At 42.9% G+C, this 15535-nt stretch overlaps 1 protein-coding gene across 1 annotated transcript in view; it reads right to left on the bottom strand.

Annotated features, from left to right (window-relative positions):
- Positions 1-15535, bottom strand: part of LOC104676241 (astrotactin-2) — an 809378-nt gene that overhangs the window by 363911 nt on the left and 429932 nt on the right. The window contains exons 7-9 of the mRNA XM_030920120.1: positions 3451-3535; positions 2863-2937; positions 1957-2094 (exon numbers count right to left, since the gene is read on the bottom strand). Of these exons, the coding sequence (XP_030775980.1) occupies positions 1957-2094; positions 2863-2937; positions 3451-3535 (298 nt within the window). The remainder of the gene's footprint in view (positions 1-1956; positions 2095-2862; positions 2938-3450; positions 3536-15535) is intronic.

Here is a 15535-nt window from a genome sequence, read left to right as displayed (position 1 = left end):
CTGATGTAAGAATGTAATAATACTATTGAAGTATTTGGCACTTAGAAAATGATCAATGGATATGAACTATTATTATTATTATTACCTTCTGTGAGGAAGGCACTGTTATTATCCCCATTTTGCAGACAAATAAACGAAAACAAAGAGAATTAAACTTGGCCACCATGATGACACAGTTCACACTTGGTAGAGATGGAATTCTAAAGCAGCCCTATCCAACTCCAGAGTATGTGCTCCCATCAGCCAGTCTGAGAGCTGTATCATCTGAATCTTCACTGAAATCATGGATGCAATGTCAACAGGACAGAACTCTGAGGAAAGCTAGTCAAGACTTTCTTTTCAGCTGATTTCTAACAAAGTAACTGTGTCTCTTTAAGAATAGTCTTTTAAACCAGATGGTCCTTGCTTTATCTTTAAAATATGTAATGCGGAGAGACCTTAGCACATGCTTTACTAAAACCTCAGATACTTTAATTCTATCAAAAATGAAAACAATGGTAAATATCAATGAATCAGTAGGTGAATGTGTATGTGAAGCTATTTTAGTTCCTAGTAATCACTATTTCATATCCTAAGTGCCATCTCTTTATAAATCTATTTTTTTTAAAACATCCTCTTTTGGGAAATGCTAATAGCCTAAAAAAGCATGATAAGTTCATCCCTCCCAGTGAAAGCTGACAAGGTAAGAGTAAAAACATCTTAAAGTATGAGAGTTGGGTTCTAGGAGCTTTCTGTCAAGATGCCATAGAAATACTGATAGCATCGTGATTTAGAATGACCCAAGGCAACTATGGAGCTGTTGAAAAACAGTCACTGGTAGTTAGGGGGGCCATGATATAATTCTAGTTCACGAGCCAATAAGCTGTGTACAAGTCAGTCTTAGAAGTAAAACTACTCTATTCTTGGTAACATTAGAATTTCTAGAATGTTTCCCCTAATCAAATTGGGAGAAATAAACCCTACACTAGAAAGCTCCGGAACAGTGCTAAGATCAGATCTAAGACCACAGACTTAATTAAATCAATAAACATTTAATAGATGTCCAATATGTACTAGGGGCTAGGGATTAAAAAGCTAAATAAGTGATTTTCCTTGACCTTGAGAAGTGCATCATAATGGGGCAGAATGATATGTAAGCATCTAATTAGTACGCAGTGGAGTCAGTCTATAATTAAGTTAGCTACAAGCTGTAGGATAATGTAAAGTGAAATGTAGTCTCCATGCTTTTATAAGTTAAGAACAAAAGATTTAGCCTGGACATTTTTTTTTTCTTTTTTTTGAGATGGAGTCTCACTCTGTTCCCCAGGCTGGAGTGCAGTGGCTCGATCTCAGTTCACTGCAACCTCCGCCTCCAGGGTTCAAGCGATTCTCCAGCCTCATCCTCCCAAGTAGCTGGGATTATAGGCACACACCATCACATCAGGCTAATTTTTGTATTTTTAGTAGAGACCAGGTTTCACCAAGTTGGTCAGGCTGGTCTTGAACTCCTAACCTCAGGCGATCCACCTGCCTTGGCCTCACAAAGTGCTAGGATTACAGGTGTGAGCCACCACGCCTGGCCTTTAGCCTGAACATTTAAAATTCACAAATTAGCCCAAAGTACATCTCATGGACTACAACAGAAAGCATCCCATTTTCTAAACTGTTGCCTTTGTGGCTCTTCAGCATACTGTTAAGTAAAGATCATTAATGATCCCGTGATGAGCTAGATAATGCATCAGCCTCTCTTATATTTAATATAAATCTAAAAGGAAAGCAATAGTGTTGAAATGTAAGGCACTGAGACACAGTGATGGAGGTCACATCTAAGAGTTTGGGAGCACGGAATATTTGACAGTGTTCTTTACGTCAACTAAACAGCAAGAACACTCCTTAGGAGTTCCTGTGGTACTCCAACAGGGGGACTTCCAAGGTTTTAAGAAGTACTTGTGCAGAGAACTGGAGACGATTCCCTACCTGACGTCTGCAGGGTCTTCCGTGACGAGTACATCGGTCTTGCAGCTGGCCAGGGGGTTGATGGACAGCTCCACAGGCGGAACCACAAAGCTTTTGCTGACAGGAAGCCAGAGGCCTTGGCCCAAGCTGAAAGTAGACCTGCAATGTAAGAGTTTCCATTGGGGAACTCCCTGGGAAGCAGAGAGCAAACAGACAAAAGGGGCCCCTGTTCCCATCCCTTCTAGGACAATTTCCTACTTCTCCACCCATGTCCCCTGCATTATTTAAGGAATGATGTTGGCCAACTTTCTCCAGACCTGGATGATCATTTCTCAAATCTGTTAAACATTTAGCTCATGAATTGCTTTGTGTTACTAAGTTCCTTTTCCTGATTTACTGGTGGACTCCGTGAGGATAGGGACCATTGCCGCTCTGATTTTCCAGCAGTCCTGACATACAGCAGGAGTTCCATAAGAGGCTGCTATGTCAGCAGGGACAGTCTGGCACAAAGGTTAAGAGCACGGACTTTGAATCATTTTGAACTAAAATCTGATTTCCAGTTCTGCCACTTAATTTGCTGTATGTCTTTATCTACATGTGTATTGAAGTTTTACACAAGATTTTGTGGAGGTGGTGGGAAGAGGTTCTATGGTTACAGAGTATTTTTAAACCACTGGACTTAATAATCAGTAATGTCTCCTCCAGTTCAAGTATCTGAGTCTATAAGTCTAGCTGCCAGACAAATGGGAATTAGATTCCCATAGCAACCTGGGCCATGATGGTACATTAGTGCCACGGAGGGTTCTTTTGTACTCAGTGCAGCTCAGAAGAGCACAGGCTCAATAGTCTAAGGATTCATGACCACACCTTCCTATCAGTCCTTTCTCCATTTCCCAGAATTATGCCCAAACAAGAAAGCCAACTCACCTGAGAATCTTTTCAGGGGCTTGCTCCCCTGTCACCAGATCATAGCCCCTCTCGAGTGTCGTGTAGGGCCAAGGTCTACGGGAAGAAGGAGAGGGGAGAGGAGATGATCTTAGTCAGAGGCAGGTAGGATTTGCACGTGGCCACTGCTCTAGAGTAGCTTTACAAACAACCACATTCTGCAGAAATAATTATTGGGCAAGACTATTTATATTATAAAAGAATGTCTTCAATTTACAGAAGGATTCAGCACTTTCAGAAAGTGTACATGTCCATTCGGGAGTCTGTTTAAAAATGTTATTCTTTTTCTTTGTCAGTCTACTTAAGAAAGTGTTCATTGATTACTTTGTTTGGGTGGGTGACTTAAATGTCAGCCTTTGTTCTCTAGAATATTCATCAATCATGTACCTTTAATACTAAAATGTGATTTCATGGGAAAGTAGGATTCATTTCCCATTGGGTTTTGCAGGAACACTACTGTTGCAGAGAAAGAGTCCTCTTTGTGCAGATGCTTGGGGCCTCTGGTAACACACCAGAGGAGGTAAAACTCGGTCCTGCACTGTCCCGGACCTGAAGCCCTTTGCCACTCACCCTTCACTCTGTCCCCAGTCACTGCGCACACACAGGTGTCTGTGAACAGGGTCAGGGGCATAGCCTTCATAGCAGCTGCACTCTCCTGTAAGTGAAAAGAAAAACAATTATTGTGAAGTAGAGTCTCCCCAAATAGGTGTTTCTCTGGTTTGCCTGTTTTCCTAAGACTTATATGCAGTGAGCCGCTTAGTTTTAGAAAAGGCACATGGAAAGAAGGCAATCTGGTCCATTGACCACTGTGGTTAACAGAGTTTATTCCTTTGTTCATTCACTCATTTATTCCTTCAACAAGTCCTGGCCACACTCTGACAGGCGCTCAGCTCAGCAGTGGAGATACAGAGGTCAAAGTTGTAATCCAGCTGCTGAAGGAGCTCACAACTTAAGACAGGGAAACAGGAAGTGATCAGGTGGCTACAAATGGAGGTCGTCTTTTCAAATATTAAAATTATGATAAAGTGCATTTACTCTAGAGCTATAATCAGAAAACTGAATTATCTCCATCTGAATGAAGAGGTCTTCACTTTCCATAAATCCCAAATTAAATGCCACTATCTCCAAGAAACCTTTGATTTCCCCCTTCAGAAAAATCCTGTCTAGTCTCTTGGTTTTATTTTGGGTTGTTTTTCATTTTAAAATTGTTTTTCCCCTCCTCCCCTTCCCTCTACTGCCATCTCTTCTCTTGTCCTCTTTTCTCCTCTCCTTCTCTCTTGCCATTCTTTTTCATTTCTTTCCCTGCCATCCATTCATTCATGAATCCATCCATCCATCCATTATTTTTTTTTTCAGGCCATGGCTTACGCTTGGTTGCATGAATGCTTGCTAGCATTACACGCTGCCTTAAGTACATTCTCTCATTGGCCAAGTTCATTTCAAGTGGCCAGCATATGTCCCATTTCTTAGCATATCTTCAGAGTCCAGAATCCTAGAAGTGATTTCAGAATCTCTCTGTCCTACTCCCACCTGTTGTCATTTATCCTCTACTGTATACTTAAGGTATAGAATTTCTTTTTCTCTTCTTGCTTCTTGTTCTGGGTTTTTTTTTTTTTTTTTTTTTTTTTTTTAGACTGAGAGTCTCATTCCATCACCCAGACTGGAGTGCAGTGGCATGATCTCGGCTCACTGAAACCTCCTCCTCCCAGGTTCAAGTGATTCTCCTGTCTCAGCTTCCCAAGTAACTGGGAATACAGGCATGAACCACCATGCCCAGCTAATTTTTGTATTTTAGGTAGAGATGGGGTTTCATCATGTTAGCCAGGCTAGTCTCGAACTCCTGAGTGATCTGCCCACCTCAGCCTCCCAAAGTGCTGGGATTACAGGTGTGAGCCACCGTGACTGGCCTAAAAACATTTTTTGATTTAATGAGTTACTGCTTTTTTCTCTAAGGTGTATTTGTGGGATGCTTAAAGATGGTTTACCAAAAATAGATTCTATTTAAAAATGTGTTTGGGTAATACTACCCCATTCCTTAAAGCCAGTGTAGTGTGATTCTCCATCAGGGTGATACATACACGATTTTCACCAACTTATTTTCCTTTGGGAGCCTTGTTGGTGGAATGACTCACAGGATTATAATTCTATGGAAAACCTCTTGGGAAATGCTGGTAGGAACCGCCCTGACTTTGCCTACTGCCTCGAATAGGGTCGGTGCTTAACAATATGACTTGAATGAATAATCAACTATCTGTTATGGCTCTGGTAAATTTCCAGGTTAATGAGTTTGGCTTGTCTTCTTTCTCATCTTCTTGTAATCACACTTTCTCTCTCTATATATATGTCTCTCTCTCTCTCTCTCTCTCTCTCTCTCTCTCTCACACACACACACACACACACACACACACACACACAGATAAACCTGTCACCCTTGGATCCTACAGTGATCCTGATAGATAGGACCCAAAAGTTTTCAAATCATGTCCATGGAAATGTATTAAATTACTTCACAGAGATTTTGGGACTATGCAAATTTTACATTTTACTTTTTCTTAAAAGTTTTATTTTTAAATTTTTAAAAATATAAAAACAAGAATAAACACTCAGATATCACATGCCAGAATTTAGGATACTGAAGAAAGTATCAGTTGCCAGATAAACTTATTTTATGCAGGCTTCAGGGAAAAACAATAATCTCCTGTCATCTTTGTTTCATCTAAAAGGATACTGAGGATGAATCAAGGTGCCAATAAGCTCATGCTATTTGCAACTACATATTTTGTGAATCAGGATTTTCTCAACTTTATACAACTAAAACAAAATATTGTAGTAAATAGAATACTAGGGTAACACGGGTTCTACAACTATCACCCTTAACTCTGGATTTTGAAATGTATGTATTCATCAAGCAAACTTACTGTTCTCTCTGAAGAACTGTAAGTGTTATATATTTGACCTTATATGAAGCATTCTGAGTGTTTAAAAACACTGTAACTTGTTTTATAGATGACACTGCTGCTTAATCTTTGTATCCCCAGCACCTATTGACAAATAGCCTACACTTCATGAATGCTGCCTGAACAAAAAATGGTAGTAAGACAGAGTATGGAGTGAAGAATGGGTCAGAGATAGTATTCAAAATATTCAGAATGAGATTGTTGAAAGACACAAGGAGAAAGAGAAGACAGGTCCTTTTCGTCTTATCTGCTTACCTGGAAAACAAGGAGGGCTTACTCACAGGTAAAAATGGTTTCTGCACTCCTCCCCTGCAGCATCACGCCTAGGGTCTTCCACCAAGTGGAAGTACTGTAAGTACTGCTACCTAATGAACTGATTGTTGCCAGAGGTAAGGGGAATGGAAGGAAAAGGCTAAGAGCCTTGAATGTGGATGAAAATAATTTACCAAAAGGGGGAGGGGCAGGAGTCACTAATGATGTGTTAAAATGCAACAGTCCCTTCATGAAATATTCACCACTTTAAACACATCTAATATTAAAGATTAAAAGTCCTGGGATTTGTCCTCGAGACTCCCAGGACTGATTTATGATCTGCCACAAGCCACAGGCCTCATGATTCATAATGGCAGAGGTAAAATGGTTACCTCTGGCAAAGGAGCAGGAAGTCAGGCTGGGGTGGGCGAGGAGGGGCCAGCAAGGAGGATCCCTCTTCTTTATGGAAAGGGCAAAGGCTGAGGTCCCTGTCTCTCCTGCAGTGACCTGCAGGAAATAGCACAGTTCACTTCTTTCCTCTTTCCCTCGGTTTTGGAAATACTGGTGAGATTGAGAAATTTATTCAGAAAAAGGGTGCTGCTATGTTTTTCTTTCCTCCTTGTGTGCTTACCAGGCAAATTTTCCCTGACTCACAATGGATCATTAGTTACTGATGCTCATTATACAACAAATACATATTTTGCAATTAAGAGGCATTCACCCTGGAGACCCCCATGAGGCTGCCTGGAGAACAGAAAGTAGGCAGACGGAAAAGCCCCTGAGTGCTAGCAGCTGATGGACACGGTCCCATCCTCTTGCTCTCTCCCTAGTTGTGTGGCCTTAGTCACCTTTTTGGTTTCAGCTTTCTCATTTACAGAATAGGGATGACAGCAATGTCCATTTCCTAGAGCTGATGTAAGAACAAATTGATACAGTAAAGAATACAGCTAGTGGCTCGGGTGACAATTAGTTGATGGTGAAGAAGTGAGTTTCTGGGTACTATGCACACTACATGGGTGCAACATACGAATGTAACAAACCCGTAAATATACCCCCTATATAAATAAAAGTTGAATTTAAAAAAAGTGTTTCCTTCCCTTTAATTCCAAGCTGGCCACTGGGTTCTCATATATGTTTACATTTAGACAAAAGTATCACCCCTAACTCCTTACATATTAGACACGTAGAGACACAAATTACCTCCTTTTGGGGCCTCAGTTTCTCCTTCTGTAAAATGGAAGGTTGGAGTAGATCACACATCAGTTCTCAGCACCAAGGGTCAGCTGTTTGCATTGCCTTTCCAAATCCCTAACCTCTGCTTTCTGGATACTGTTTGTTTTAGTTTCAGCTGCAATCATTCTTAGCAGCAGCCTGGGTCTCTAGCAAGATCTCCATCAATGCCATAGGTATTGGCTTTATTGACTCCTGTTTCCTATTTTGCTGGCTCAGCTAAATCTCCACTATGTGCAACCAGGCATTTCCTTCTTGTCAGATGCAAAGCCTCTGACAGCCAGAGCTGAGGGTAATTAACCTCTTCCCTGAGTGAGTCCTTTCTTCAACTCTGCTTCTGCACACCCAGAGCAGCAAGGCCATCAAAGAACAGCTCTCCAGGGATGCATGTAACCGGGCTGACTGTGAACTTCCACACTCCCTATCCCTATAACTTTAGTACCTTCCTTGCTCACTACTGCATCTCAGCACCTCCTGCATTGCCTGGTACAGAGTAGGGATTCAGTAAATAAATGCTAAATAGATGAAGGGATATATTTCACAATAGTAATGCCTATGCCAATGGAACAGGGCAATAATTTTTACTTGCCTGTTCCCCCACTAACTGGGAACTTCTTGATGGCAAAAACATTTTCTTAATCATCTTGTATTCTAATAATTAGTATAGTGCATGATAAAGGGTAGACAAGTCATTTACTGAATGAATGAATTAGTGAATTCATACATATATTATGACTACCATGAATTTAGGCTGAGTTCATTTAGAATAATGATGACCCTGCTGAGGACTGGAAGAAACTTTCTATATCCAAGATAAGTATTTGCCAAGGAAACAAAGAGTGCAAACACAAGTGCTGACGAAATGTCTAAAATAGAATTTTATTTCACATCAGAGCAGAAAAGACCCTTCAAGACCAGCTAGTTCAAACTTTCCCAGTTTCATTATTCAGAAGAGGAAACTCAAGCTAAGAGAGTAAAGGAGTTTGTCCAAATCACTGGCCTAGCCTCTGGGCCAGCCAGGATGAAAACCCAGGGCTCTTGGCTGCCACTTCAGTGTCCTTTTGCTGCATTGGTAGTATCAATAGTTCAATGCATTCTGAAGCCTTTTGTAGCAATTTTTTTGTACGACAGGCTTTTTTGATATTACCAAGTTTTCTAAAAATGAGAGCATTTACAAACGGGTATTATTTAAACAGTAAAATGAATTTGAAATGCCCATAAGTGCATTAAAGACATACATTTATGTGTTGTTAATAATGGAGACCTAAAAAAGAATTCACTCTCTTCGTTGTATTGGTTCTCATAAGGGAATTCAATTAGATGGTTTTCTATCTGGCTAGTTACCAGAACTGTGTTATCAGCAGTAGATGAGTTGCGCTGGTTTTAAAAGATTTACTCTTCATGTCTCCTGGCTGCCATTTGTTGAGGTCGCTTTCTATGTTGTATGCATTCTCAGTCCAGAAACTCTTGGGTAAAAACAATAGAACGCCTTGATCATGAACCATCTGTGTTCATCTCCTGTGAGGCTCTTCCAAACAGGACAATGCCTTCTTGTTAATCACATAAAGCCAGTAGGCTGGTGAAATGGTTCAGAGTGTGAGTGGGCCTTGAAGTCATCATGTACTGCATTCAAATCCTGGATCTGCCTGCCACTTCAAGTTTGTAAGAACCGATACATTGCTTCTTCTCTCCCTGAGCCTGTTTCCTTGATCTGTACTGGAGCTGATATCATATACCTGTGGAAAGGATCAAGTGCTGTATTTGAAAAATCCTCAGCACGGTCTTTGGCACATTTCTTCTTGCTGAGAACACAATGGCTGTTTGAGTACATACAATTGTTGTTCTTGGGTAGGAGGGGCCCATCCACTATGCTGTTTTAGTGGAAAGGAAAGGTGCTTAGAATGAAGGATGGTCAAAAATCCAAGGTATGCCCTTCGCAAAACCCAAAAGACCAGAGTTTCTTTATCTGTAATTTGGGGTTTTTTTTTTTTTAATTATTATTATTATTGTTTTAGAGACAGGGTGTTGCTCTGTTGCCCAAACTGGAGTTCAGTGGTGCAATCATGGCTCACTGCAGCCTTGAGCTTTTGGGCTCAAGAGATCCTCCTGCCTCAGCCTCTCAAGTAGCTAGGATTATAGGCACGTGCCATCATTCCCAGCTAATTTTTAAATGTTTTGTGAAATGAGATCTAACTATGTCGCAGAAGCTGAGGGCAGTTTGAATGAGATAATTCCCAAAGGTGTTCCTGGGTTTTCAGAGCTACGAAGACATGTTGCCTGTGTCCATGGCAGGCCCTGCTGAAGGAGGTATGGGTACGGACAAGGCATAAGCTAGAGGCGGCTGCCTGCTCCATCCCAGCAGCACAGAGGAGCTCATGGCTTGCCCATGAGAGTGCAAAGCCTCCTTCATAAGCCATCCTGGCTGTCTGACTCCCCTCCTCAAACACTGTCATTCTGTTATGATTCCATTTTCACTTGCTTCTAACTCAGTCATCACTTATCACCACTGGCCAGGGACGCTGTCTGCTGTTCACTTTCTTATTTACTCTTCTTGTCACTGTGGTTTGAAAAGGCATCTCTCTGGGCCCTCAGAGCAATAAACATGGCACCCTTCCCCATTCTGACTCCAAGTGGGCCACCTTGGGCCTCTTCACCTCTGTATCTCTGTAACTCAACTCAAGGCCAGGCACGTAGTGGGCAAAGCATGGGTTGGGCATAACATTATGAGGGTCTGCTTTGTGCTAAAAATGGTGTGTGACATTTGACATGTGTCATTGCATGTCACCGCCATGACTAGTACAAGGAGGGAAGGTACTGATGCCCTCCTTGTAAAATGAGGAAACTGAAGCTGAGACTCGACTAGTCACTTGCCCTAGGTCATAGGGCCAGGTCTCCAAAGCTCGTGCTCGCTTACACCACCACAAACATCACAACAATAAATATAACCACAAGGACAATAACAAGGACAGCTGCCTTTGACAGTGATCACGTATGAGACACTGAGGGTCATTTCCCTGCAGTACTTAATTATGCATTTGCTTCTTTGCCATGGTTAATTGTGGGAAGAGTACATTTTCTTTCCTGCCCTTTGTCTTCAGACTTGGCATATGACTTGCTTTGGTCAATGGGATGATGACATCCAGGACTTAAATAATCAAGGTTTGAAATGTATTTTTGTGGATAGGCTTTGTGTTTTGCAGTCCTGCCTCTTGCCATGATAAAAAACACCTCCAGGCTGTGGCTGGTCCGTGAAGGAAGAGAGATGTGTGGAACAGATCTGGATTCATCCTCGGCTTAGAGCCAAGGGCAGCTGAGTGCTGGCTAGATCAGTCCACCCAGATGTGTGACAAAGGAGAAAAAGATGCTTACTTATAGTTGTTGACAATAAAATGTGATTGATATGCAGCATTATTTTGGCAAAAGTTTCTGATGTACTTTAAACCTAGATGTCCACATCTCTATGAGTAATGGTACCACTTTCTTTCCTAATTGAAAACTTCAGAAAAACTTCTAACTGGGCCCTATTTTGTACCCTCGGCATCTGAGTGATATCTGAATCCCACTGACTCTACCTCTTTGGTTTTATCCAGACCCATTTATTCCCATCTCTCTTCTCTGTCACTGGCCTAGTTCAGGCCCTCAACATTGTCCATGTGCTATGAACCTATTTTCCATGTCCCTACATCCAATCTGACTGTTGGCCAGTTATCTTTTCAAAGAACAGCTATACCCACGGCCTTCCCCAGAAACTCTCAGTGGTTTTCAGTTGCCTTCAGGGTAGAGGTCATATATACCAGTCTAGCATTCAAAGTCTTTCATCACTGGCCCCAGACAATTTTTCCAACCTTATCAATAACTCTACCTCCCTGTGGCTTTTATGCTCCAATATTTTCTGAGTCTATTGGTAAGAGCAGGGTCTCTTGAGACCAATTTTCAGACCCTTTGAAGCTTCTTTCAGCAGGTCTGCCTTGGTTCTGCCCATGGGTACCACTCAGAGATCCCACTCAAGCAAAGCCTGAGCCCTAGAGAGAGACAAAGTCAATGAAGGACAGACGAAAGGAAGAGGGAGAGGAGAAAGGGGAAAATTAAGTGGCAAACAATTATTTAGTAAAAGAATGAGGTAATTTGGGCAGTGTTGAGTATAAGTAATGTCATCAGGGGATACATTTTACAGCCCTGAATCCTCTGCAAATCATTCTACCTTTCTGGACCTCAGCCTTCCCATCTGTAAAATGAGTAGGTAGTATTTGGATACCCCACTTTTCCAAATCTTGTTCAAATTCTAGCCCTTGATTCTTCCTTTAACATATTCTGGTCTTGTTTCTTGAAATCAGCATCTCTCTTGTGATTCAGGAAGCAGGATAAGTTTGGGGGCTTGGGGAAATGGAGGCTTGGTAGGCAAAGAACATGATTCGAGTGAAATAACAAGAGGATATAATTAGAAGCTTTATGAAATGAGGAAGATTCTTTATAAGTCTACTCAGCCAAATGTGTTGTGTGACCTGAGGCAGTTTCCTCCCTCCCTGGGGCTCAGTTTCTCTATCTGTATAGTGAGGAGGCTGGTCTTGACATCTGAGCAACCTCACATGGGTGTCTCTGATGTCCCTTTCTTCCTTATACTGCTGGTGTGAGACCTTCAAACCTTGCTCTTTCCAAAGCACTACACAAATGTGGACTCTGCATTGTAGCTGCCGGCCCCTCATTGTCATTCATCAGCACGCCTCTGAGAGCACAAAGAAAAAATAATCAGAGGCTGAAAGGTTCTGGTGGCACAGGCTGGTGATCAGGTCTGATAGAGATTAGAGTCCTTAATCAAGGCTACATGGGGGCTAATTGGTGTTGGCTCAGCTCGTGTCGGCAGCCCATACGGGGTGGTCAGGCTGCTGAGAGGCTGCCAGCCAGGCCCCATGAAGGCTCCCACTCCAGGTTCTCAGCCAGGGCAACCTTTTCCACTGGCCCCATTCCCTTTCTTTCTAGCCTCTTCCACCTCTGAGTGTACCACACACATGATTATATAGTATTAGTGTCTAGGAGAAAAGCATGTGGCAAAGAGCTTCCTGCAAAATCATGGCTGATTAAGGATGGAGTAGGGTGAAGAAATCTCACTAATAGCCTGGAATGGACACAGAGCAGATATTTCCAACAATCCAGAAGGATCTGGCTTCAGTTGATGAACACAGGATGCTTAACATGCATGCACAGAGCTGGGCCTGCTGGTGAGAGGCTGGCTTCTCCCCACCCTCACTGTACCCCAGAGCCCTGCAACCTCTAAGCTTCTCAGATGCACTGGGAAGGCATGGAGAACAGAGGGACACAGCCTGGTAAGGGGAAAGGCGTCGGCCTGGCAACCAAGGCTTTTGGAAGCTGAATCCTCTGTGGCCTGCATCAATCACTGCAGCTCTGGGCTTCATCAGAAAATGGGCATCTTAAACCCGATTTTAAAAATTGTCACAAGGATTGCAGACAATATATTAAAAACAGTTACTGCACCGCCAGACGTGTAGGCAGCACTTGGTGTGTTGTAGTGTCGTTATCGTGACTGCTGCCAGCACTGCTGTACTTGCTGTGCTGTTGTCCAGGCTGCTCCCCACCCCCACCCCCCTGCAGTCACGTTTCCTCCTTGATTTGGTGCCCTTGCCCCTCTGAGCTGTAGCTGCCCTTCCAGGCTTTCTGCTGTGTTAGTTCCTCCTTTTCTCCTCCCGACCCGATTCATCTCTGTTCCAGATCTTACTGCTGCGGACCAGCTACCCTTCTCTGGATAATTCCTCTATACCTGGCACAGGGGAGATGGAGGCAGAGAGATGAATCCATCCTATTTTCCCACCTTCAAACAGCTGGCATTGGCGTAGGAAGACTTGGAGGAAAATACATCACTCCACAACGTGTGATTCAGGCTAAAAGAGGAGTGTGCGCAAAGAGGTATAGGAGCCCAAGAGAGGATTGTTGAGCTCTGCCCAGGATGGGGGCTCACCAATGAAAACGGCGGGTAAGAGTAATAATAAGAGAAAACCCACAGGGATAACTACCTGTCAGGCAGTGTGGGAAGTTCTTTGTTTAGATTAACTCACATGATCCTTCCAACAAACCTACAAGGTAGGCTCTATTACTAACTCCATCTTGCAGACAAGGAGATAGAGGCCCAGAGGGGTAGTACCCTGCTTGCTGAAGGTCACAAAGTCAAGTGTACCAGAGCCAGAACTGGAATCCATCCAGCAACTGTGCTGCTCCAGAGATGGTGCTGCTGTCCCCAGGCTGCACTGACTCCCTTTCCAGGGGAATTAAGAGTTTTACAGAGAAAACAACAGGGACGAAGGCAGGCCACGGTGTGCGTGGAAAATGGTGGGCCCTTTTGCTTTGCTGGATCAGTGGGGTACACTGCAGGCACAGACAGAAGGCTTAATGGGCACTGAGGAATCCTGCCCTGGTTCTGCAGGTATGAAGAAGCAGTCCCTGGTAACTGCCACATCCCCTCTGCAAAAATACAGTTGTGCCCCCTTATCTACAAGATGAGCTCCAACCCACCCAGTGAATGCCTAAAACTGTGGATAGTACTGAACCCTATTGATATGGTTTGGCTCTGTGTCCCCAACCAAATCTCATGTTGAGTTGTAATCCCCAGTGCTGGGGGAGTGACCTGGAGGGAGGTGACTGGATTATGGAGACGGACTTCCCCCTTGCTGTTCTCATGATAGCGAGTAAGTTCTTACGAGATCTGGTTGTTTAAAAGCATGTAGCCTTAGTCAAGGCTACATGGGGACTAAATGGTGTTAGCTCAGCTCATGTGTGCAACCCAGGTGGGGTGGCCAGGCTGCTGAGAGGCTGCCAGCCAGGTCCCATGAGGGTCTCTGCTCTAGGTTCTCAGCCAGGGCAACCCTTTCCACTGGGCCCCTTCACTCTCTCCCTCCTGATCCCTTCACTCTCTCCCTCCTGATCTGCCATGTGAAGATTGTTCCTGCTTCCCCTTCACCTTCTGCCATAATTGTAAGTTTTCTGAGGCCTACCAGCCATGCTTCCTGTACAGCCTGTGGAACTGTAAGTCAATTAAAGCTCTTTTCTTCATAAATTACCCAGTCTCAGGTAGTTCTTTATAGCAGTGTGAGAACAGATTAATGAACCCATATTTACTATGCTTTTTCCTATATGTACATATCCATAACATTTAATTTATAAATTAGGCACAACAAGAGATTAAGAACAATAAACAAAAATAAAATAGAACAAGTATAACAATCCGCTGATATCACTAGTCTTGCAATTGGGGCCATAATTAAGTAAAATAAGGATTATCCAAACATACGCACTGCGACACCTTGACAGATCTGATAACTGAGATGGCTACTAAGTGACTGACTGGCAATTAGCATATACAGCGTGGATACTATGGACAAGGGAATGATTCATATCCTGGTGGGATGGAGCAAAACCGTGTGAGATTTCATCACACTACTCAGAATGCAGCCCAATATAAAAGTTATAAATTGTTTATTTCTGGTATTTTCCATGTAATATTTTCAGACCACAGTTGACTGTGGGTAACAGATACTGTAGAAAGTGAAATAGTGGATGGGGGGAACTGCTCTAGTCATTCCCAAATGCTGAATTCAGCTGTTAGGGTGGCGAGAGACAAGTTTAAAAGTAGAGAAGACAGGCACTGGAGTCAGAATGGAAGTAGAGCTATGCATTTGCCAATCAATAGCTCAGTGACTTTGTAAAACTTCCTGTCTCCACCCAAGACTCAGCTTCCTTATTTCTAAGTTAATCATGCCAGCCCTTCTCATTGAGCAACACAAAAAATGGGCTCCATAAGTATCACCTGCTATTGCTGTGACTATTATTAGGGAGCTGGTGGCTTTAATTTTCTTTCCTGACCATGGCTCTTATTCCAGACCTCTTAGAAAAAGGCACTTAGAAAAAGGCAGATACTAAGAGATGCTCATGAAGTTTGTTAATCATGATCAATTTTGATCCACCTTTTTGCCTTTAAGCCACCTAACCACCCTGTGAAGCAGGTGCTCATATCCTGATTTTACACAGGAGGAAACTGAAGCCCGACAGTGTTCAATGACTTGACCTCAGTTCATATAGCAAGAAAGCAAGAGGGTCAAGATTAGAACCCTGACCTGCTTGACTCTGAAGTCAGAGCCCCCCACTGCAACTGTACCATGTAAGATGAATGAATTCAGCACAACCCGGTGTCTCATCAAAATGCCCTTTGT

Source organism: Rhinopithecus roxellana, chromosome 16, assembly GCF_007565055.1.
Source record: "Rhinopithecus roxellana isolate Shanxi Qingling chromosome 16, ASM756505v1, whole genome shotgun sequence".
NCBI classification, from domain to species: Eukaryota; Metazoa; Chordata; class Mammalia; order Primates; family Cercopithecidae; genus Rhinopithecus; species Rhinopithecus roxellana.
The sequence above is the reverse complement of the archived record's forward strand: the minus strand, read 5'-3'. Positions and strand labels throughout refer to the sequence as shown.